The sequence below is a fragment of the Mastacembelus armatus genome, chromosome 6 (genome assembly GCF_900324485.2).
Source record: "Mastacembelus armatus chromosome 6, fMasArm1.2, whole genome shotgun sequence".
Lineage (NCBI taxonomy): Eukaryota > Metazoa > Chordata > Actinopteri > Synbranchiformes > Mastacembelidae > Mastacembelus > Mastacembelus armatus.
In genome coordinates this window covers 7345903-7371248 of record NC_046638.1, presented here as the reverse complement: position 1 = coordinate 7371248, position 25346 = coordinate 7345903, and the positions used below count along the sequence as shown (strand labels likewise).

Here is a 25346-nt window from a genome sequence, read left to right as displayed (position 1 = left end):
AGTTGCTTCAAATTCCAGTGGTTGAAAGCACTTGGTAAAAGCCATACGCTAAGACGTCTGTAAGACATCTGGCTCTTTGTGATAAAATGCAGCACATTTCCACATGACCCTGTCCATGATGGACAGTAGTGACGTGTAGCTAACTGCAAAAGGCTAGACAGTCTCTCATTCTGTGTAGAGAGCTCAGTTTTAATCTTGTGAAAAAAATATTTTTCCTTAAATGGTCATCACAGTGTGAAACTGATTTGTTTCACTTGTGTGGTATTGTATGTTATGTATGCACTATGCTTTCCTGACAGTACCGGCTGTGCCTTGTTGTCCTATTTTTCTCTTTTTCAAAATCTATTAATGAAGACGAGATTACAAAATCAATGAAAAACCTTTAACCCTTATAATGTTCTCTTTTTATACTGGACTTGGTATACTGTATGTATTCTGTATATTTTTTTGTATTGTGAAGAATGTCATTTTCAATAAAAAAAAAAGAAGCATTGAATGCTTGAATACAGGGTTCCCTAATATTAGTAAGTGAAACAAAATGTTAAGTGTCTGTACATAAGAAAACTAACAATCCAAACCAGATCATAGGATTTCTGTTTAAACTTCAGATTTAATTTTCTTGACTCTGAGGGGGTGGGGAGCTCAAATATGGGAGGACATCTGGAACAAAATCCCACACGAATAACAATTATCCACAAATAAAGTTAAACAATATACAAAACATCTCTTGTAACACTGTTAAATAGACTGTGACTCAGTGTCTCATTCTCTAAGGGCAGGACTATAGCTAGTGCTCCTTGGATTAGGAGTTCAGTGGCTGTTGGCTTCCTCATACAAACAGAGCAGGCATGCAATACAGTGATGGAGGCAATGTGGGAAAAGGGATCAGTTTATACAGGTAAAGGAGATGGGAATGGCAGAAGAAAACCTCTGTAATAAAAGGGAACGCTGCAGCTTGCAACACTGGGAATTCACTTTGCACCTCCTCTTTGCAACACACTGGAGAGAAGAGATACAGACTTGAGTTATTCACTGCAGTTAAATATTTAGGATTTCTGAAAAATTTAGGTGGAACTAATCCTGTAATGCCCTTAATAATTATACACTGCCTTTGTCTTCCTGCATTTGTTCATTGGTCACAACAGAGACCACAGCATCCTGGAATGATAAGCCAGCATCTGAGAAGAATGTGATCTTTTTGTACAAGGCCTGGCACACCGCTCATATTAGCCTCCAGTTACAATAAAATTACCAGTTATTTCAAATCTGGCCTGAAAAATCTTCAGACTGAATGGTCAAATTGTGCAGCTGAGAACAGCACCGTGGCAACAAAGACAGACTCAAACTGCTACACCACTTGCACTGAGGAGCTTTGAGGTGGAGTTATTCTGTATGAAAATGGAAATAGACAAAAAATATCTAAAAATATCACCACTTCAAAAAAAAAAAAACTACACATACATTGCATGTTCTCATTAAAGTGACTGAGTCAGAATTCTAGACAGTAGTTGGATTTAGCAGCAAGTTCCTTTCAATAAATATAGATATACAGTATAAATGTCACTTTTGGGCCAGTTTGAGGCCAAACCTGGGAGGGTGTCGCACTGTGGACGAACTTCCCAAGTAGTTTGGGGGGAGTGATGATGCTCCATGCCAACATCCATCTCAGGTTACTGATCCATTGGTGAGACTGTACAGCTAGGAGATCCTTCCCAAATAAAAAAATACAGTCCAGAGATTCTAAAACAGCATGCTTTGTCTTCTGCTCTTTCCATTGCCTGAGGGGGAAAAAAAAAAAAAAAAAAAAAAGTCAAATGCTGTTGTGTTTGATAACATCACAACATGTGAAAAATTAGGCTCTGTGTTTTCAAACTGCAGCTCAGTGCCTTGAGTCTTGTAAACGAGAAGTATAGAGAAGGCTACAGCTTTAACCCTATTTCTTCAGGCTATGACTGATCTACACTTTGGTAGACTGGGACCATTTAAAGTAGTTTGAACTAGTTATTAGCAGTTCCTGTTTGCAATGTATCCACAGGTACATACATAACTAGCACTGCATTACTCTTGGTACTAAAGAAATCCTTCTTAGATAAGTTCTGGCAACAAATATCTTGTCTGATTTCTAAGCACAATGCAAAAGACAGAAAAAATTAGATCACATTCACTGTACAAATATGTGTATCATGCCTGTGTGTAAAGATTTGATGGAGTTAATATTCAGCAAGGGTTGGATTAAAAAAAAAAAAAAAAAAAAAAAAAAAAAAAAATTTTTAAAGACATCTTACTTGTCACAGCCACTACTGACCAAAAAAAAACAACTGTAAATTCTAGTATGAACATATATTTCACACCGTCTTTGTCTCATGTCTTTCCTTACACACTGCTGAATGAGGCCATGGCTAACAGTTTGAAAACCTCTGGTTTACAGTAAGGAATCAAAGTACTGATTCTTGCATTATTCCTCACCTGACTCGGGGTACGATGAGTTCCGGTAGCCAGGATCTCTCTGCAGCTGCACCTCCTTCAGTGTGAATATGGATATGTCTGGCAATCATAAAAGCGTCAGTCAGTGCAACAGAAATGACATCTGGGCAAGAGAATAGTGTCTCCGTTATAAAGGGCTGTAACTGATCCTTCCAATCCTCACTGTATGCTTCAATATCCTTCAAGTTGTACCTAGCGAAGTCTGCCAAGTCTGCATTACTGCGTTGTGATTTCATTACTCACTCTCTGGCAGTGTGTGCACACGTGGCCCCAGGCTCCTGAAGTATGTCTGTCTCATTGCTTCATCAGCCGAGATCCTCTTTTTCGACTCGTACTGAGATTTAGGGCAGTAATAGAAACACAGTCAAACAACAACAGCAAAATAGGGTCAGCAATGTGTGCTTGCATGCGAATGTGTTGGCATGTCTCGATGCGCTTTCTTCCAAGAATACATTCTTAACATAGCAGCAAAATGTGTCACACAGCTTTTAACATGGCATTAATGCCTGACAGATACTATGAGACTCACTTTTAGGAATGACATCAGCAGGTCAGTGCCATCAGTGTCCAATCTGTGGAGGGCGAGACAGGGAGGTAGAGGGGGACAGTGGGAGAAGGAGGTCGGTAGAGATCAGGTTACTCACCGGTGCAGGCCAGTGTAAGGAAGGAAACAGCAAAAAAAAAAAAAAAAAAAAAAAACTATTCCACAGGATTTCCTTACAGGAAGTGACAAAGAGCACACAGCCCTAACTAAACAAACCAATAATACTAATCTCTAACTAAATACAGTCTTATACCTGGGTCTGATCATAAACATTTGCTCGTTTCCATCCTCAGTGAATAGAGGGCTAACAACAGAAGTGAAGTGAGTGGGGAGTGTTAAGAGGGTGTCAGGGTGTTTAAATTTGAAATGACAGATGCTACATTGTCTCAGTTGTACAACACTGATATAAAATGACAACTCATGTACGGAAGATAAAATTAAAATAGAGTATAACTATCCCAGTCTTACCTGGGTGCGTGGTTAATGAGGGGCTGGGTCTTGTATATGGGGAACTTGTAGGATTTAAACTCATCGATAGAGCATATACCAGGCCAGCTGTCTTCTGTGGGAGTGCCTGTGAAAGGACATTCAATCAGCCCTGTTAGAGGCAGACTTTACCATGGCAGCTGGAGGGGCTTTTCATGCTGCCAATGTGGCTGCATGCCCGGGCTAATATGATTAAAAGTTTGACTGCTTCACTGACAGCAGGGGGCAGCACTGACCTAGGAGCCTGAAGATGAGGTGCAGCTCATCCTCTACTGTGGAGCCTGGAAAGAGGGGCCTGCCAGCCGCCATCTCATAGAAAATACAGCCCACACCCCTGACAGGAAGACACAGACAGGAGAAAGAAGATCACAAATACTTAAGCTTAGGTCTTGTGGACTTAAACTACCAATAAGTATCTGGATCAAACTCCCTGAGATGTACATTTGCAGGCCTGTTTAATCTGTCCAGTAAATGAAAAAAGTGGCAGGAGTTGATTTGATAAAGTAGTAGGAAACTTAAAAGTTTATAGTGAAATTCCATAACAGCTTGTGTCAACACCTATGTCCTCACTATCTGCTCACAGTGTCAGCTAAATGAAACAAGCTCCAGACATCTGTCCTTATTCCACAAATCACTAGTGGCAGAAACAGCAAATAAAGTTCGAAATCAATGAGAGGAATTCATACTTCAGGATTACATCTGCCCAGGCCTTCATCATGTAGTCATATGGACATACACAGAGAGATGAGTGTTTTCTAACAGTTGTAATCACCCCTGTTGAGGGAGGCCCACTCACCACATGTCTATCTGTGTGGAGTACTCCGAGGAGCCCAGCAGCACGTCAGGAGGTCGATACCAAAGTGTTACCACCTCGTTAGAGTATGTTTTAGTGGGAACAGACTTGGCTCTCGCTAGACCTGTGGAACAGAAGTATGAGGAATAAAAACAGATCCATTAGTAGAAACTCAAAATGTATTATGCAGTATTATTAAAGTACAGATGAAGGCTTTTTTTTTTTTTTTTTTTAAATCCAAATGGTAAAAAATTAAATCACTAAAACCATCTTAGTCATTACCAAAGTCAGCCAGTTTGAGTTCTCCTCTTTCATTGATGAGCAGATTTTGGGGTTTCAGGTCCCTATGAAGAACTTTCCGTCTGTGACAGTACGCCAAGCCTCTCAGGATCTGGAACAGAAAAATCTGGGAAAAGACATAACTGAGTTTAATAACTAACACCATGTTGGTAAAATGTGGTCCACCAGCAGGGGGCACACCAACAGTGTTTCTTGTAATAACACCAGCAACCACAAAGTCTTGATTCAGTGACCATGGCTGGGCCAGCAGGCTGCCAGAGGAAGCTCACCTTAACGTTCTGCATGCTCAGGATGTTCCCGCAGTCGTCCATGTACTGCTTCAGGTCTTTGTCCTACACAAGAGACACAAACTGCTGTGAGCAAGTTGGTAGGTAAGCTCTACTCTGCAGAGGGTCATGAATAATCGTGAGGTAAAATGTATTTATTTTAGCAGAATAACGTGAGTCATGCAGAAAGAAAGGGCAGAGGTTGGCTTCACCAGGTACTCGAAGACCAGTGTAAGCGACTTGTCTGTGTGGACGATGTCGTGCAGCGTCACAATGTTTGCATGTTTCAGGTCCTTCAGTAACGACACTAAAGAACAGGAAAAAGAAGAGAGTTGTAAAAAAGTGAATACGTGACTATACTCAGTTTATTTTCTTTGAGCTGAACTGTAAATGTTCACTGTCTGACTCTGGGTTTCATCAAACCATGTGAGGTGTATTTCAAAACAATGAAAACATGAACACCATCAACAAGTCAATCAAACAGATAAAACTCAGTTATTTAAAAAAAGAAAAAAACACCATGACCTTAAAAAGTGTAAGACAGCATGTTGCCAAAATTTTCCTTGTAAAGGTCACATTGCTCCCATTCATCCCAAAAAAGGATGTGGTGTATGAGCAATAAATAAATACTGAGGAGAACAGTCACAAATGGTACTTTTCACTCCAGCAGAGGAATGGTCTGTACATGGTGATGAAACACAATCCACCAATTTAACTTTCCATCCATGTTTTTTATCAGCTGACAGTACAGATCTCCAGTTAAACAAAGGTGACCTCTGAAGTGTGAATCCACCTGAGCTGGTTAGAGATTGCGCTGAAATTAAAAATGCATGCTTGAACTCATCTCTGCTCCAGTCTTCGGTGGAAGTGTGGAAAGCCACGTATGACTGTGTGGGGGTTGTTTCCTACAGCTGTTATTACACTCTCACTCCAAACTAAACACAATGCATTCTCCTGGAAGGATGCTGAAAATAACTAGCTCTACACCTGCACCTGTTCTCCAATTCTCACAAGCCAACTTATAGCAATCAATGTGCCAGCATTTTATTTACTGTGCTGAACATGCCTATTGATAATATAGCTGCTTATCATTACAAAAAAAAAAAAAAAAAAAAAAAACTGTGATCCACATCAAATCTAAGGAAAGCATTCCTGGGACCTGTGTGGGATTTGTAGTTAAATTCTGAACCTTCATACCTTCTCTGATAGCTGTGCACGGTGCTCCCTCCTCGTGCTCCAATCTGATCTCCTTCAGTGCCACCAGGTTGTCTGTCAGCTTACTCCTCCCTTTGAAGACTGTAGCATACGTGCCCTGGAGGACAGAAGAGAAGAGGAGAGCGAAGGTTTCAGACGCTGGACTGATGCACAACAGTCTGTCTATCTGTCACGTGTTAAAAAGTACATTTTGTAACCGTGTCTCTATTTGTTATAACACACAGAGAAAATCAACACCTGGTAGACAAGTGAAAAGAAGTCAAGGCTAACAGTGAACACATACTCGCACACTGGCATACCTCTCCCAGTTTGTCCAGTTTGATGTATGTCTCCAGCTTCCCAAATCCAATTTCTGACTGGAGAAAAGAAAAGGACAAAGAGCATTAATGAGGACTGCTTCTTTATTAGCACTGACAAGATTACAGACACCAAAACAAATCCTTACGACAGCCCTGCAGCAGCTGAGGGGGGATATATGGAGGTCACACACCCCCAACCACCATCCCAGCTAATCTCTTGTGACAGAGGACCATTGGCTTTTGGCTTTTCTAATGTGTTTGTTTATCGGCAAGGCAAATTAAGGAAAACAAAGCATATTTAATACCCAATAGAAAACACTGTGTTATTTTGATGATAGTTTTATTATGCTTTCTTTAGCATGATAGAAAACTATATATGTTTGAGCTTTGAAGTGTTGTAGATCAGCTTGGTTGCATCCATAATGTGCTTTAGCAATGGAAAAAAAAAATGCATGCAGTACTTCACAACCAGTTGGTAACAACAAGCACACATGCACACTATTAAATAACTGAGATGCCAAACTCAGTAATGAAAAGCAACAGTTTTGATGCCACTTCTTAAAAACCGAGTGTGAGCTCTTCCAGGAACAAGGAGCATAAAAACTGAAAGCAGCTTCACCAGACTTTAATCTGAACTTCGGTACAGAATGAGGACCAGTGTAAGATGAGCCGAGAGCAAAGCTCAAAGATGAACATATACTGAGCAGATGCATTTACTCTGCTGGGGAGCATGTATGCAAATGCAGTGGACTGGATGATGCTCACTGTCCACACTTTTCCTGTGTTCCACTTTTTGACAGATGCATGTTCAAAGTGAAACCACAAGGCAATTGTTGAGGCTGTTCACGAAGTGAATGGTGAGGTGCACTGTAAATACATGACAACAGGCTGAGAGGATGAGATTAGCCTAAAGTCAAAGGCATGTGCTCTCACTTTCTCACACTTCTCTTTCTTGCTGCCTTTAAATAAAACATAACTCTCACAGCTATCTATAAATCCTTCAGCTCCTCTCTGATGGCAGCTCTATTTCTTTCTCGTTCTGCCTGATTCTCCTCTGTATTTCTCACTTTCACATGCATTGAGTGCTGTATATTTACGTACGAACAGTATGAAGAAATATGGACTTGTCCACTGTATTTAACAAAGAAACTGAGTAGTTTTAATGCTACTACATTTCCCTGTAGGTCGTTTTAGCTGCTGAACATTATATAACTTGATGGTCTGGGTGATCATATCCGTTTGTGAACCACTAGGGATTTTATACATCAACTGTGATAGATGTTCTCTATATTATCTACACCTACATGAAATCCTAAAAACAAGGCTTTGTTGGAGTTTTAAATGTCCTGCAGCATTTGTAAAAAATCTGCACATCTGTCACATAGTACAGTGTCGAAATACAGCTTACACAAAATACATCAATTACATAATACCCTTTATAAAAATTCTTTGCCTGTTTTAGCCCAGATTTTCAGTGTGTTTACCAGGTTATACTCTCCACACTGGAATTTGTTAATTTTAGTATTATGGAAGATAGCAATTACTTTAATTTAATTAATCTGCTGATTTTCTCATCATTATTCTTTTCTTTTTATTTCTAAATGTCAGGAACAAAAGCAAAGACCACAATGTCAATAATTTCTTAAAGCACAAGAAGTCAGCATTCATTTACTTCAAATATCTCAAAATATTCTCTTTTGTATTTGTTTGAAAAATTATTTACACAAACTTACATTTGATTCTCTGTCCATTGAGTTAAGGACAATAAATGAACTGTAATTTGTGACTGCTATTTCTCTAAGTGGGTCAATATACTAGTTGAAAAGTAAACATCAGAGAGGTGCTACACCATGGTAGCCCAGGGGAATTCATGTTTTGCCGCAGGATATTTGCGAGTCAGCGAAGCAGCAAGAAGAAAGAAAGGTGATTTCCAGTTTTTTTTTCCAGATTTCCATTTGTAATTATCAAGTTGTTTCCTTTGCCTTGCCTTCTTTCATACCCTGCAATTTCTCTTTCTTGCCCCCTTCTACATCCCTTCCCTTGTTTTCTCTCTCTTTCTCACCAGTGATGCTCTGCGGGAGCGCCGGCTCAGAGGCTGGTCAAAGGCTGGGCTACTCAGCTGCAGTTTCTGCAGGTAACCGTCAGGTATCCGGATGTCGGCTGGCAGGGATAGACGTTTGTTCAGATCCTGCATGTACACAGATAAACAAAACTATGTCAACAGGTTGTAAAACTCTGAAAAGAAAAAAAAACAAAAGTTAATCGTCAGCAAACAGTGCAAGTACTAAATGATTGACAACAAAACAGTAGAAACCCAGAGTAAACATACTGATCTGTAATAGCCAGCCAGCTTTGTGTGTGTGTGTATGTATATATACACACACACACACACACACACACACACACACACATATATATATATATACACACACACATATATATATATACACACACACACACACACACACACACACACACACACACACACACACACACACACACACACACACACACACACACACACACACACACACACACACACACACACATAGTAGTTTTGAGACACATAATAAATGTTGCCTGTGGATCCCTTTTAGAGTTCGGAGTAAAGTCTTTCCCAGAGCAACAAAGCACTAAAGCATGATCCTAATGATTTGTTACATAAAATCAAACACTCACAATACAACAGATGAATTCTTCCCATCATGCAATTCCTCCATTTGTTAGATTACTGTTAATCCAGCCTCTTGCTGTCTCTAGCTGCTTTAAATCTATTTCCGCCTGCTCTGAAGTAACACTGGACACTTCAGACTCCACCCCTCCCCCCAAACAACATACAATAATGTGTAAGTTGGAAAACCCCACATTTCAACAACAAGCTCAGTGATGGATGTGTATGAATGCATACTTTTAAATTCATTTTGTCTAGGACCATATTATTTTCAACCAAAAAGAAAAAAAAAAATCTGAAGCTTTGAACAGATCTTTTAAAATATATTTCTACTTTGCAACTAAGTGAACTGGTGGGAAGAAAAACAAGCAAACAAACAGCACAGACATTACTTACAAATTTTATGCACTAATTTTATATCAGATTAATAGGAGATAAAATACACGCCCAGTTTAATCAGACTGCTCTAATGTGCACAGTTGTTGTGTGTAAAGTAATTGTTTGTTGTTGTGGGTACAGGCCCATGACTGGTGGTTTGTTCTCAGAGCCAGTGTTGCCATCCATTGCCCGACCTTTGCACCTCCCAACCCTCCTCCAGTTGTCCAATCAGCCTGTCCTAATCTGTTACAACAGGGGCCCATCTGGGCCGTATTACAGTAATCCTTGTGATGTAATCCCAATCCAGCACTACTCCCTCTGCAACAAGAGAAAGACAATCTGCTACCTGACCACCGACAGAGGGATTTCCTCATTCTTTCTCCTACAGTTCCTTCCTCTTCCTCTGCTTCTATTACTACTAATACTAATGCAACTACAACAACAACAACTACTACTACTACTTTCCCTCTTCCAAGAGCCACAGCAGCAGAGAGACAATGAACAAATCCACACAGTGATATCACTGTGGGATCACTTCATGAACAAGTATGCGCTCAATTGTGCTGCTCACACCAACAATGCATAGTGTTGAGCAGTTGTTCAGCTGCAACAAAAGAACCTGAGTTTAACTGTGTGTGTACGTGCTTCTGTCCAAACAAACCTTTTCTGGTTGTGAAACAGTCACAGGATGTGTGAGGTGCAGTGTGTGCAAATACTCTCAACACACAGTGAGAGGTGATGTGTCAGGTCTGTGCGTGTGTGGGTAGCCCTGAACTAAGTGAGCTGCTGTTCTGCAAATTTAAAAGGACCTTTTGCGCAGTCCCACATGCAAGGTTTGTCTGTGCAGCGACTGCTAACACTTGTAAATCCCCAGAGCTCCTGCAATCAAAACAACCAATAAACACCTTCAGAGGAAGGGAAGTGTGTGTTCTTCAAACACAAGACATTTCCTCCTTTGATCACCCAGCAGGTTTTGTGCAACATGCAGTTCACTGGAAGTTAGATATCAACATCAGTTACGCATTTTAAAAAAAAAAAAAAAAAACTAAAGTATTTGTCTATTGCTTTTTTAAATGTACTGTTTTCAGACTGACTTATCTGAGGGTACTTCAAAGAAGCAGAAGTTTTGAGTTTTGAATATTATAAATAAGCCTTGTTTTGATTTTTCAGGGTCCCTTCATTCCATATTAACAGCTGCTAATGGGATTGCAGGATGTGTAACAGGCTTTATATCAGTTTACTTAACACAGTTTTTTAAAAAATACCCAGGGAGACTAAATACCTCTGTTTTCACCTTCACATGTGAAACAGCAGAACAGCCATGCTGAACACTGACAGGTCAACTCAACTAGAAAAAAAACTCTCAGAATGATCAGTTATTATAAAGAAACAAACAAATCCTTAAGGTTTCTATAAGATTTACTAAGTTGCACTGAATAAAAATACAGATAAAAATATCAAAGTGTAGAAGTTCACTGATACTTCATTGCTTCTATGACAACTGGACTGTCGTTGTACTTACTAACGCCAGTTGTACATCCTACAATCCCATTGGGAGCCATTACGGTGGATTTAAGGTCCCCAGCCGTGGATTCATTGTAAAGAAAGTCAGAATTTAACACCTTTAACATATTTAAAATCAAATGCTGTAATAGAAATATATCAGAATTTAACTGACGTAAGATTTAATTGTTGAATAGAACAAACAAATGAAAGAAGCATTAAAACACTGACTATTTTGTCAGATATTTGTCACATTCTTTTCAATTACAAAAGGGGCCTACAAAAGAATCTAATGCAAGTCAACATCAGAAACCTGCAAAATCTAAGTAAAACCCCATTACGCACACCTAAGCTGTTAACCTGTCAGATAGCAGGCACATTATCATATTCGTGCTCTTACGTCACACTGCCTGAGCCAGCTGGATTAAAGCCTTAACTTTCACTGTGACTATACATTTGTCTGTACGTCTGTCTTTCCATATGCTCCACTACACTCGAATTGGATTTTTACATGTTTTTGTGAGGGATTTGTGTAGTGACATATTTTATATGTGCAAAATCACACCTGGGATTCAAAACATGCCTGTGATGAAATGTAATCTCTTAAATGACAACAAAAAAAAATTAAAAAATCACATTGAGAAGTCTCTCCATAATGTGTTGACATTATGTAAGCGGCAGAGGAATGTGAAAATCTGCCTCCCCATGACTGACTCAGTGTGTGACAGAGAGAAAGAGAGATTAAGTAAGTGAGGGGGTTTGGTGGGTGGAAGTGGTGGCAAATGTGAAACCTTTTTACACAGATTTCAAGAATATGCTCAGAAGTACAGTATGTGGAGTTGCTGTGCATATGTGTTTATGCTGAGAATGTGTGGGCAGCTGAGGCCTTCTGTGTGCTCATGACACACTATGAGAATACACCTACACTTAGTTACAGTGTGACACTGTAATGCACACATCATTCTTGAAGGAAGAAGTCATTTGTCAAATGCACACTCATTTGCTTTTCAGCGGATTAATTAAAAAGACCTTCAATTACAAAGAGAGAGGCTGAACCTTTAAGAGAGGTTCGACCACAGATGAGGAAATTTGTCATGATTCATAACAAAAACATAATTAAACGTCAGAGCATGTTATAAGAGGCCAATGACTCACATCCCACCCCTGTGCTCATATTTTAGCATAAATCCTGCAAAAGACCAAATTAAAGTCTGAAAACACAGAGAAATTTCACCTCTGCTGAGATGCGCCTGTTCCCTCGGTTCCTTAAGCAAACACCCGTGGGTGACTGCACCTCATCAGAGGAAGTCCCTGATGCCTGGTCACTCTCCCCGTCAGACCCCATCTTCATGTTCTCATGGACAATATCTGGAGGGAATAAAGAAATAAACAGAGAAAAAAATTAGGATGCAGGCCTAGGGTTTAGTTCGAGAGTTGGAGCACGTCTGTGGAAACATGGCTAAACACAACCTGATGACTTATGTGACACACTTAACGTGTGTGACAAACACACACTGACATTTTTATGAATCCTGCTGCTCTTATCAAGCTCCTGGCCTGAGTCTACGAGATGATATACACAAGAAGTAAATTAGGTTTAATATGTTTGACTGACATATTTCATTCATTTCAGGACCACAGGGTCTTACAAAACATGCCTATATACCACAGAGTAAATCCCCCACACACACAGACATCTCCTCCAGGCTTTATGTTTATACAGGGGAAAGTTGTAAATTTAAATATTGTATCTGAGGATCCAAAATGCTGATTTGCCAGCAGTGTCCTAAGTCATTATTTATAGCCTCACTTTTTTAAACAAATAGTTTATTGTGTGACAGAGTAACACTGGAATGATTGAACTGAGATTTATGCTCGTGTCTGTGCTATCATATGTCTGTAGGAGTGGTTTGTTTGAGCACCTTTTCACACATAAAATTTCAATCCTTGTGTGTGGGTTTAGCTGACTTGTGGAAGACAAGCATGTTATATAAAATCTTCAGGACATTTTTCACATTATGCATTTATTTGTAAAGCTAAAACAAACCTAAAAAAGAAATCTCCTGGATGACACCTCTATTTAAATGCTTAAGAAAGAAATGTAATCATGGCCAGTGTGTGGATGTGGTGTCTCACCAAGGCGACTACCGTTGCGAGGCATGACCATAAATGAGCCCAGGCCCCCTCCGATGACGCTCTGAGGTCGTCGCAGAGGCGTTTTTTTAAAGGAGCCTGTGTACTGATGAAGGAAGGAGTGGACACTATGGGATGATGGAGGTCGACCATTCCTCACTATAGGCTCTGCAAGAAGGTAGAGAACATTACAGAACATTACAAAAAAACCCAAAAATAACAAACAAACAAAAAAAAGATACCAAAACAAAACATCAATTATTAACTTCACTTCAGTGGATGTGAACTTCTCTCTTTAGCTCTTTATTCCTTTGTTAAAAAAAAAAAAAAAAAGCACGCTTAATGAGTTCTCAAAAATTCACATGCTATTTCTGAGTATATTTTATTTGTGAGAAACTGCTTCTGCTAGAACATTTGCATTAATGTAATGACGTTAGCAGCTGGTCTGGTGGATTAGAAACAGATACTGCCTTCAACACAGTCTTAACCCAGAAAATGCCTTGTATTTAAATTAGACCAGCAACAACCTTTTTGATTCAATTAACAGAAAATGAATTAAAACTATTGACATCAAATAGTTGTTTTGGACTTTTTAGCAAAAATGTAAAACATTTGCTGTTTCCTGCATCTCAAGATCTCAAGAAAAGATTTGATGCTGATACTAAACTGAAGATATCTGAAATTGTGTTTTTTGACAATTTTCAATTTTAACTAAATTTTTAAATAAAACTATTTACATATAACCCTAATGCAGATCACACAACATAAACGTATGTATACCATGATACAGGATTTTATCCATATTGCTCAAGCTGAAAGAAACAACTGTTCTGTCAAATGTTTCATAAAGTTTAATAAATCTGATGCAGGAAATAAGGTTCCAAATGTAAAAACAAAATTCTTGATCTTTGTGAAGAAACAAGCCACGTCATCACCTAAACCACCCCCCACAGTGCGATTACTTGTCTGGCTTCCAGTTTCCAGGGTCAGCCTCAGTGTTGTTTTCTGACTTAAATGTTTCTGCCAAAATTAAACTCACAAAACTGAGGCAACCTTTTCAAGGATGATTCAGAGTACTGCGTGTTCAGGTCTTGTTGAACTATGAAATCAGATTTCAGTATATAACAGTTTTGCTAGCACAGATATAACTCAGGGACACATAGTATATTTTATAATTCAATCTTTATCACCCGTTTATTGTTTTTTGGTTACACCGGCCAACACATCAAAATGCTTTAGACATATAGTACTGTGCAAAGGTTTTAAGTAACACACGACCTCTGCTTTTCCTCACTAATGCATATAAAAAAAAGTTCCTATGAAAACAAGAACACACAGCACATGTGTAATATCCAGGTCCTTATGTCACCTCTCCCTTATCTCAGTGCAGCTGCAGCTGACCTTGGTTCCGAGCATTACATAATCAGATCAGGACCACAACGTTTTCCCCAAATCACACATTTCATCTGGCTACTCCATTCTGTCTCCTCCGAGGCTGCAAAAATCCGCTCATGCAAGCTCACTCACACTCAAAAACACACACACACAAAACATGGTTGTGTGTCCAACTCACCAAGCACAGAACACTCTGGCCAAACCTGGTGTTAATCACTGCACAAAAAGCTCTTTACAAAGCCCAGTTAGTTCTCAGAGGGAGGTGGGGACAGGGTGGGAGGGGACTTGGACAGTCTGATTGACTGAAGAAGAGGGAAAAAAATTCTCATCTGAACAAAAGACAAGAGAGAAAGTGTCTGTGTTAAGCGTATATACCAGCACTGAAAGAAGTCCAGGGGAAAGGCCGCGGTGGCCAAAAGCAACGAAGAGGAGCTGAAAGCAGGGGGAAACTGCATCTAGATGCCTGGCTCGTTTCTCCAAGTCATCCAAGTCGTCGTGGCAATGTCATGGAAACTCTAGAATGTTTCCAGACCCTGAGCACCATGGCAACGATGGGGTGGCACACCAAGGCACTCTCCCTCCCTCACTCCCTGCAGATTTTGTGAATATCAGCAGAGATAAGCTGCTGAGCCACTCTGCTTTTATTTTGACGCCTTGATGGCTGCAACCTTCAGTGGGATCCAAGTCAATGATGTAACCAACCACAGTGTGTGTGAGTGTGGAACAGTGTGTGTCCATAAAAAATTAAATAGTGACATCACACTGACCCATAGTGAACACAAAGTTGTGAAGTAGATGGAGTAACTTCTGCAAAAAGTCATGTTAACTGTCTGAATGGCCACTTTTATTAAGTGATAAGTTTAAGTTGCCAAGGCTTCAGTAGACATACAATTCTACTAAATGTATTTACAATTCTATTAAAAAAAATGCACGCTAAGGGAGATCCTTTACATTTTGTAGGTGTGTGTGACGTGGGACCTTTGCTCACATTGTGTCAAATAAACTAAACCTCAGTCGTTTTTCTGCAGATGGAACGATTAGTTGCGAAGGTTAGACTGTCCTTGCGTCATTTAATGTTGGAGATAAAACAGCATTCAACAGCAAAACAAGTCTTAAAATCCATAAATGCTGCAGCCTGGCAGAACGCATCAATGCTTCCACTGTTTTTCACACAATGCCTCTATCTTGACTGCATAAAACTCTGAGAACATGAATGTAGTAGTGGAAAATCTGTTATCACAGCAATGCAAATTGCTTATGTTGTGATATCTATATAGACTCTACTATAATACATTTTATGGGAAAACCAACTGAAAGGCTACTAATAAAACATACACGAAACATAAGTAAGTAATTCAAACTGTTGGCAATAAAATAAACCTTTAGAATCATTAAACCATCCAGGTGATCTGTGTTACTAACAACATCAGGAATATCAATGGAAAACATTCAAACTGAAATTTTAAGGTCAAAAATATTTCTGGATACAGCGGCTCCTCCCTCGTCACATTTACAAAGTGGTATAGCTCACCGCTGTCCTTCAGGCCGTTCTCCTCGATGGTCATCTGTTCAGCCAACTCAGACAGCGACTCGTCGATGGTGTGGCTGCCTCGTAGTGTCTGAGAGAGACGCCTCTTGAACCGTTTCATCTTCTCCATGGAGCTCTCAGGAAGGGGAGGCCTGATAATGATAAATAATTAATACAAATAAATCAATAAAAAATATGACTTGCGGTTGTAATGGATGCAAGACACTAATAAAAAAAAAAGGTACAGTTTGTTTAGGTTATAGAAGAGTACTTCCATTATCTGTAGTGTTGATCTGGGCCTTGACAATTCACTGGTAAAACATACAATGTAAACTACCATAAATTTACAAGAATACACCTCATCTGCCTGCAGCCATGTTTCACAATCCCACATCAAGAGGTAAACCGTTGGATCAGCACATATCTGACTGGGCGAACAATGAACCAGACTAATCAGCACCCTGCATTAATTATGAGTGAGCTCATTCAGGCACATAACATTCCTTCCCCTGGGAAAACATGACAAGTCGGTGAGAGATTGTTACGGGTGACTTTAGAGTACGGTCTCTGGCACACCGGACTGTACAAGCAAATCCTTGACCATGGGGATTTGCTGCTGAATGGAGCAGGACTAGTCTGGGCCATATCGAGTCACATCACACATTCCAGCTGTATTTATGAGAGTGCATGAGAGTTACTGGTTGAAAGAGCTACAGACCATATATGTGTAAAAGAAAAAACAAACAAAAAAAAAAAAAAAAAAAAACAGAATGCATAAGTAAAATAGTTTGAGTGAGAAGAGGAAAAATACAAAGATGTTTTGGAACGTCTGGCAGGAGCAGATTACAAGAAGCCTCTCCCTGTGACCTCAATGCAGAGATCATGACTCCGCTGCAGTTGCAGATCTGGACTTGTGTCCGTCTGTCTGTTATGACAATGATGAGTAAATCTAGAGAGCCCCTTGGGGCATGCTGCCTCCCTCGTGACAGCCTTTTATTTCCCAAACACCACTCATAACCTGAATTCTGTCCAAAGACACTGCAACTCAATCAAAGCCATAGAGAAGAAAAGTGAGAAGTTTTAAAGAAATTCACCACAGCACAGAAAACTAGGCCTGCACTCTTTGCTGTGATTTTCAGCGACCTTCAAAATGTCAAAGTCCTAATGAGTCGAGTTTCTTACCTGTGTCACTGTACAGAAACTAAGTATTCCATTAATAAAACATTATAATACGTGAAGAATCCATATCTTTACATTGACACTGATGTCTTCAAAATGGCTTGTTTTCAAATATGAAAGGGGAAAAAAAAAAAAGCAGTGAATCTTCACGGTCACAAGAATGTTTGGCAATTTGGATAAATTACTTATTTGACTAATGGATAATCAAAACTGCTACTGACTGGTAAATGCAGTGGAGCAGGAGAAACTGGTCAGTCCGTAACTGAAAACATGACAAAACACAACAGAAGCCAATCAGCAAATAAAATGAATCTTCAGGCTTACTTATAAAACATAAAAAAAAAAAAAATCTGGAATAAGGATTCATCTTCTGAATCACCTTAGAGACTGTCCTAGAGAGGTCTTAGGAGTCAGTGAGCCTGCCCCCCCCCCCTCCCCTCTCTCCACACAGCAGCTACCGTCTGTCTGAACTGGGCTTAGGGCCAAAGCAAACTGGGACAGAGCAAAGACAAAATATTAGGCTGCAGATCAGGAGCACTTAAACTGCAGAAGGAAAATATATTCATAGTGTCAGCAGTGTGAACAATATAAATTTTTTTCAATGCTTATTTGTCACCTACATTATCCACAATGCAATGCACCCGCTGGATCAAAGATTCAGGTGCATTATGCAGGTAGCAGTTAATATAGTTTTGAACCACTAGCCACTTGCCACGGCGACCCCACTGCTTTTTCCATGTGGAAACCCAAGCAGAGATCAGGTTATTATTAACTGTCAACTAACGCTGTCTCAAATGACCTAGTAGAGACAAATATTCTGCTTCCTCTGGAAACACAAATGACCTTAGGCTACTTTTCACCTGTTCTGTCCAAGACTTATACTCCTTTTAACTACAGGTTTATTTTTCCAGTTCAGACTACATAATTATCTTTGTGCAGCTTTCATTCAACATTTGGACATACTCTCCTTCTGTGCTTTTAGTCATTCAGCAATCAGTCTAATTATTCCAGGAAGCGAGATGAGGCCAAACGTCACCTTGACAGTATAATGGCTTCGCTTCAGTCAGTTCCACCTCATGACACATGAGCTCCAGTATGGGCAAGCAGGCTGTCATCTCATGAACAGCTCACCACATTACCCACACTCCAGCTTTACACAACCCACAACATGTGTGCCAGCTAGAAAAAGCACATTGATAACTCTGACTAACTATTCGCCACTGCTGACGGCTGCTTTAAAGGAGACATGATCAAAAGTCTGGTGATTTAGGAGCCTGCGTCAGACATATGAGTTTCTACCAATTCTATTCTGTACATTTTTACACCACAGAAAATATTTTGTATGTTTTAGAAACAGTTAAATTGTAAAATGTAATCAACATCTATGATGTACTGTCCTTTAATATACCAAAATGCTAAATATTTGCTTGTTCCAGGTTTTGCAAATGTTTAGCTTTTGTTTGTTTTCTATCATGGAAATATCTTTAGGTTTTGAACTGTTGGTCTAACTAAACAACGCATTACATTGAGCTAAATGTAAAAAGAAAACATGAAAAATAACAGATTAATCAATAATAGACAATCATTAGTTACAGGCCTAATTCTAATATTCCTCTGGACATTTCAAACACTATATTACATTTACAATAGCTAAACTAAGCTCAAATCAGGATTATCTGCCACCCAATTTGGGATAAACTAACATGCCATTCACTGTTGTTTTTGCAGTCAATCTCTCTTTAGTTTACGTGGTAAAAGTCAGAATCCCCTCTTAATTTATGAATCTACATGATAGGGATATGAGGGGCACATTAACATCTCATAAATAACCAGGGTATGACCTACTATCCAGCAGAATCAGGGGATAAAAAAAAAAAAAAAAAAAAAATCACTTTCTGAGAGCTTCATGGAAATTTAACAGCAGCAGTAGAAAGAAGGAGGGGGGACTGGGTCTACTGTGCACCCATATCCGCTGGCCCACGTTCCTGCTCTGGGATTGAGTGCAAAGCTTTGGACATGATCCCTGTTCTGAGCCTTAGCTTTGCTCCCCTAAATAGGCTGGATCCACTGGGAGGTCGCCAGGGAAGGGGGAGAAATGCGGGGTGGAGTGGAAGGGTCCGAGCGCCACGCTGATTTGGGATTTGTCGCCACGGCAACCCCACTGCTTTTTCCATGTGGAAAATGCAGTGCACGGCAAGAGACTGCATGCATGCTGATTTACCGTCTCTCCGTTTCACACCCTATAGCAACTACTACCCCCTCCACTCCTGCAGCCCACGTTGACGTTTACGTTTTTATCCCCTAAACCAAAGCACACGAAACAGGGCTCTCACACCGACATCAGTGAGATGCCTCCTCTTTTATTTACTCAAAATTGTCATATCAGCATGACAAGGAAAAATGCATAGACATTTTAGACATTCCTTCTTTAGTGAGCAATACTGCAATACTCACCACTAGCAAGCTCACCTTTGATTTTGATTATTTGCACCAAAACGTCCCCTTTTTTGTCTTTGGTTCAGGACCATGCTCTTTATCCTTTTCCCCTAAAGCAGTCATCAATACCCCACAATAACATTAGTCCTGCCTCACAGACTAAACGTGACTGCAGCTGTATGCCAAATTACATTTTCCACCTCTGTTTTCCTGGCAGTACAGTATGCCGAAGAGTGTATAGTGGATGCACACAAAAAAAAAAAAAAAAGAGGAGAGGAGCTGTGGTATTGTGGATGCTGCAGTGGTGACAATAGACATATGCTTCATGTGGATTCTGTCCTTTTCCCACTGTAGCCGTAAGCAAACCGTAACCGTACCGATTATGAGTGTAACTATAAGGCCATATTCCCTGCTGTGAGGAGCCACTACCCCCCATGATAGCACTGCAGTGACAGACTAGTGCTCCACACGCTATCATCACTGTGGAAGTCTGTAATTGTCCCACTTCTGCTACATGAACCAATCACACCACAGACACAATCCCAGCCTCAGGGTGACTGCTGACTGGACACAAACAGGAAAAGAAAGGTTGCAACCTCTCTGTGACCCCTCCAGGGTTCAGTAAACCACCTAACGTCACCGGCTGTAGGAATATGGGGGTCCTACAAAACTCGTCTGCTTGTCTTCCACTGGCTCACAGAAGGAGACAGAGAACAAGTGTGAGTGTTGGCATGATTCACGGGTGAGCTCAGCCTCGTTTTTCTAAAGAGCAGCCTTTTCTCATCCTGGCCAAGACAATGAGGACATGAGTGAAGGAGCTGGCTCCATTATGGGGGCCTTACATAAAGGCTGCATTGTGCACAGTAAAAAGTAGCCTGTTTCAGGAGAAGCAGGAGGTAGTGGTGGCTGCGTGGTGCTTAGCTGAGTACAGCAGTGCTGAGCATGACAACCAGGCAGGGATGCCCCCCACCACACATCCACCCACCCCCACACCCCCACACAATGCAGCAGATGAAGATCTGTTTGAATTTCATTTTAAGGACAAGTCCAAAACAACTTTCATTATATTTGCATTGTTCCTCTGCTGATTTAGATGTTCACTGTCACATGCTCCTTCCTCACCTTGATTTCACCCGTCACCTTTGTCTACAGGCATCAGCAGTGGTAACAGACACATCACACCTGATGTGCATGCACACAAAAAATACAACAGACACCTTAGCCAGAGCCTGTGGCCAAAGGAGGCCAGGTCAGACCAGTGACGCACAGCCACAGATCTCACAGGCAATAAGATTCGAACACTGGCTGATTAACGCTGCTGCTATGGTTACAGTAACTTCAATGACAGGCCTGCTCCTTGCTAAGCTTTCCATGAGGCCCAACAACGCCTGCAGGAAGACAGGAGACAACCAATTTCTATAGTGCAGGTCAGTAGCTGCAGTTTAACAGTATACCGAGCAGGAATATAGATTTGTAAACCTGAGGAAGAACAGGCATTAGTGTGGAACAGAATAAAATAAAGATGTATTTTAGGAATGACGTTTTTCATAACTGCTTGAACCACTGATTATTTCTAGTTTTAAGCCTTCCATCCAAACAACATAAAAAAAGAAACATACTAAAGCAACAACAACTACTCAATTTAAAAATTAACTGTTTACTGTTTTGGCAATGGATAAATCAAAGTCATTTTCTAAGCAAAAATACCAAAGATTTTATGGTTCGGGAAAATAGTAATGTGCAACTTTCAGTTTTTTTGGTTCACAGCTGATTGGCCACATGCAAAAGTACAGCCAGAATTTTAAAAATGGTTAAACTACTCACAACACAAAACTAACTTATATTAAGCCCCTTACATAAACATATCTTAAGAATAACTACGATTAAACGGATCATTTAAATGAAAATGAAACATCTAGAGCACCACTTACACCTCACATGATAACACAGTTTATGAATGGCAGGAAAGGGCAGCATGAATTGTGACAGATAAGCCTTGTGGACCCAGCTGAGGTCAACAGAAATGGTTTGATTTTATCTAGTAGGCACCAGACACTTTTTTTCACCTCAATTCATTGTTGGGTGGATTTCATATTTATCAGTTTAACAGGAGATGTTGATATCTTTCATTTATTCAGAATAAAAGGCAGCATGATTATCAGGGACTCTTCTCTGGCTCATTATGGAGATAATCGCCAAGGCGAGGACTCATCTGATCTGAGCCTGAGTAAAGTCACCTGGTGTCCGTTTACGAGCAGAGAATTAGCATCAGAGAGAGCGACAATTAGCGAGCGCTCGTCTGCACTCGTCCTCGTACCAGTAGCCCGACCAGGTCCTGACAGTCTTTCATGACTGAACAACAGGCCAGACTGCAATTTCACAAAGGGTGAACACCAGAATGAGGTTAACAGAATATCAGTTTCCATATTAAACTACAAATACAAACAGCTTTCAGTTGCCTTTGTAGTAAATTCAGGCAGCCTGTTTGCCAGGCTCACTTATGTGGCACAGCAGTTGAGAGAAAGCCTGCAGAAAGTTAATGCTGTCTCTTCTTAACAACTATTTGTTTCTCTTTCTGTTAAGGCTGCATTATTTCCATTTCATCCATCATTTAATACACAAATGACAATTATTATGAAATTCAAGAATCTCAATTGTAAGGATTTGCTGTGTCTGTCCCATGTGACAATAAACTGAACATCTTTGGGTTTTCAATAGTTGGTTAGACAAAACAAGACAAAAACTTCTTATTTGGCGCAACAAAAACTGAAACGTACAGAATTTACAATCTGAATAATTTAATTATCAATATTGTTTTGGATTAATTTTGCGTTGCCTTATCTCCATTTCATTTAATCTGTATTTTCTTATTAATAGATGTTTGCATCCAAAAAGTCACATCTGAATTGATGAAAAACTTGGTGTGTTTTCAAAGAATGGCAACCTTTATTTTTAGCTGTTGAACAGTCATCTAGTTTCTCAGTGCCTGATTAGAAAAACCTACTGAGCTGAGGTTGAGAGCGCCTTGGAATTTTTAAATTAAAAACCAATCACATGGATTAAACATTTTTCATTAAACCTTTTTAAATATACAAACCTAAAATGACTGTAAGAAAATTAGTCTGGATTAAGAGATATATATGTGTGTCTGTGTGTGTGTGTGCTTCTAAATAAAGATCAGTATTCAGACAGCTCCTGCAAATCCTTCCAAGAGCGAGGGGAAAAAAGGCAATATTTGTCCCTCACCTGTTTCAGACATTAATATGACAGATGACGCCCTAGATATGTAGTGTAAGTTATTACTGTATAACTCACTCAGGTTCTCAGCCAGCTGGCTCAAGGGAGGGAGGGAGGGGAAGGCGGCTTGGTATCACTAGACACTTCCAGACTCAGACAGAGATCCAGGGAGTTCAAGCAGCCAAACTTGCAAGCAGCAGCATTTGTGTTGTGGGGCAACTGCATGTGAGAGGGCTGAGCTGGATGCCAGTGCCAGCGTTCTTCTGTTAATGCAGCAGTGAAAAGAGGAAGCATTTGTATTCATAGCTATCTATAGACAGGAGTAGTGCCTGTGACATAGCAGCTGCTCCCCAGGGAGCAGTGACACATTAACCTTCAGCCAGCTGTCTTAGCCTGCTGCTTAAACATGAGCTTACACTCTCTCACACACACACACACACGGAGATATCACACATTTGTATTAGCAAAAGACAGGGGCAAGAATTTCAAATCACCTAAAAATTCCTTGAAGTTTTGTGTGAAATCTTTGTGTCACTGTATGTGTAAACATAGAGGATGAATCCCTGGCACACTCACAGCCATTCATGTGTATCTGCATCATCTGATCTGCACTGGGACTCGAGGGATCAGAGCCGCGTGGCTACAGCTGTTTCGCAGCAGGTCAGGTTACCCTGCCACCACCATTCCCAAGGCCTTCACCAAGGGAACGACAAGTCAAAGCAACACACGCGGACACACTGTCCCCTCCACTGCTCCCTACCCTCCTGCAAGCACCAGGTTCAGCACAAGGTTTTTTTTAGCCCACCAGGCTCCTGAATGATGCACATTAAGTGAGGAAGCTCAACAGCTTGTGACTGTCAAGTTGGAATTTACCCACTGGAAATGAGAGAAAGTGCCACAGTTCATTGATTTAGCCATCACAACATAAACAGTGACAAGATGGACTGCATATGGACTGCTCTGTGGTATCAGCATTAGCATAACAAAAACAATAGATCTAGGGGCAACACTTACTTTCTTAAATAACAGGTTGGGAGAAAATTCAACATTATTGATTTCAGCATAATCTAGTCTTATTAATGTGAATTTATATGCATTTATATGAATATATGTTAAATTGATTAGTTGATCAATGGAAAATTAACCAGAAGCTGTTTTCAATATTGTTAAAGTAACATTTAAAGTCAAGAACCCACTGGTCTGAACTCCTCTGTGAAGGTAATGCAAAGATTTATTATATTTTGGACAAGTGGGAAATTCAGATTTCTCATGTTTTCAGATTTTTTATGGAATAATAAAATGACATGAATAACTGATAGCAGAGCAATATATAAGCTAAAAAAACTATTCTAGTATTTTGTCCATCCCATTTATAGGATTCAGGGTAGACTAAACACTGGAAACACCTCTCAGTATAAATATGCATAAATAAATTATATCAGTTTTATCTGGGGTTACCTAATACACTGCCAACTGGGGTTTATGTACATATGATCAGGAAATCATCTTGATATTGATGATAACTATATTACAGAGAACAATTAATATGGACCCACATGGGCTTTGATCCCCGTCCAGAACACAAACCCTACCAACCTATACACAAACTACCACACAGGTAACCCCCCCCCCCCCCACACACACACACACACCTACACACACCTTTAGGAAAAGGATTTACTGAAAGCTGCATGAGGTGACATTCCTACAAACTATTGTCGGAGTCCTCCTCACACTGGCTCCCATGCAGGCTCCTGTCCCGGCTGAAACAGCTGAAGGTCTTAATGATGACCCCGGGTGAGGACTCAGAGCCTGGTACAGTTTGCACGCTGCTCCATCAACTTAGCTCTGAACTTTTCTGAACCAGAAAGTCAGGACATCTGTGAAATGTGGGTCAGTGAATATTTTGGCTGCGACTCTACAAGACGGTACATGCAGAGCATGCAGCCAGTCCTGCCTGTCTACAACCCACACTCACTTCATTGCTATTTAACATGTTGAAGCGCCGCAGCCTGTTCTGGTGAAATGCGGCCGTTCACCGGTGAGCACACCGCGGGCTGTGAAGTAAACACTGCTGCATTGTTGAGCCTGTTTCATGTCAACGCAGGGTGGTGGAAATGTTTCTTGTGTCTGCAGGTTCAGCCTGAGGTGATTTCACAAAAACTACAGTGAAAACCGGACGGACTCTCACCAGAAACGCGGACCGCTGCTCCGACCGGAGTCCCCGACCTCGGAGCTTCTTCTCAGGCCGGACGCCGTCTTTCCCTCCGACCGAGTCCTTCTGCTTCTTCTTCTTCTGCTTCTTCTTTGTGGTTTCGGTGTGGTGGTAGCTACTTTCTGGTCTCCAATGTCGCTTATATCCGCGGGCTGGTGGCGTCCAGCAGCATGGCCCGTTCAGGCTTTAAAGTTTCACTCCCAGTAAGGAAGAGGAAGCGCTGCTGTTCGGTTTTCGGTCGCAGAGACCATGTCAGTGTAAGAGGCGACGGTGACTACTGGTTG

General features: G+C 40.5%; 1 protein-coding gene across 1 annotated transcript; it reads right to left on the bottom strand.

Moving 5' to 3' along the window:
* Window positions 1-590: 590 nt before the first annotated feature.
* LOC113133064 (cyclin-dependent kinase 17-like) lies at window positions 591-25346 on the bottom strand. Its single transcript, XM_026311595.2, has 17 exons — window positions 25039-25346; window positions 15999-16147; window positions 13076-13240; window positions 12174-12307; window positions 8450-8575; window positions 6388-6444; window positions 6071-6185; window positions 5086-5180; window positions 4877-4939; window positions 4590-4713; window positions 4311-4431; window positions 3751-3848; window positions 3497-3602; window positions 3014-3056; window positions 2728-2818; window positions 2467-2544; window positions 591-1778 (listed from the first exon to the last, which is right to left on the bottom strand). The coding sequence occupies exons 2-17, from the start codon at window positions 16123-16125 to the stop codon at window positions 1741-1743; spliced, it is 1581 nt and encodes a 526-aa protein (XP_026167380.1). The 5' UTR covers window positions 16126-16147; window positions 25039-25346; the 3' UTR covers window positions 591-1740.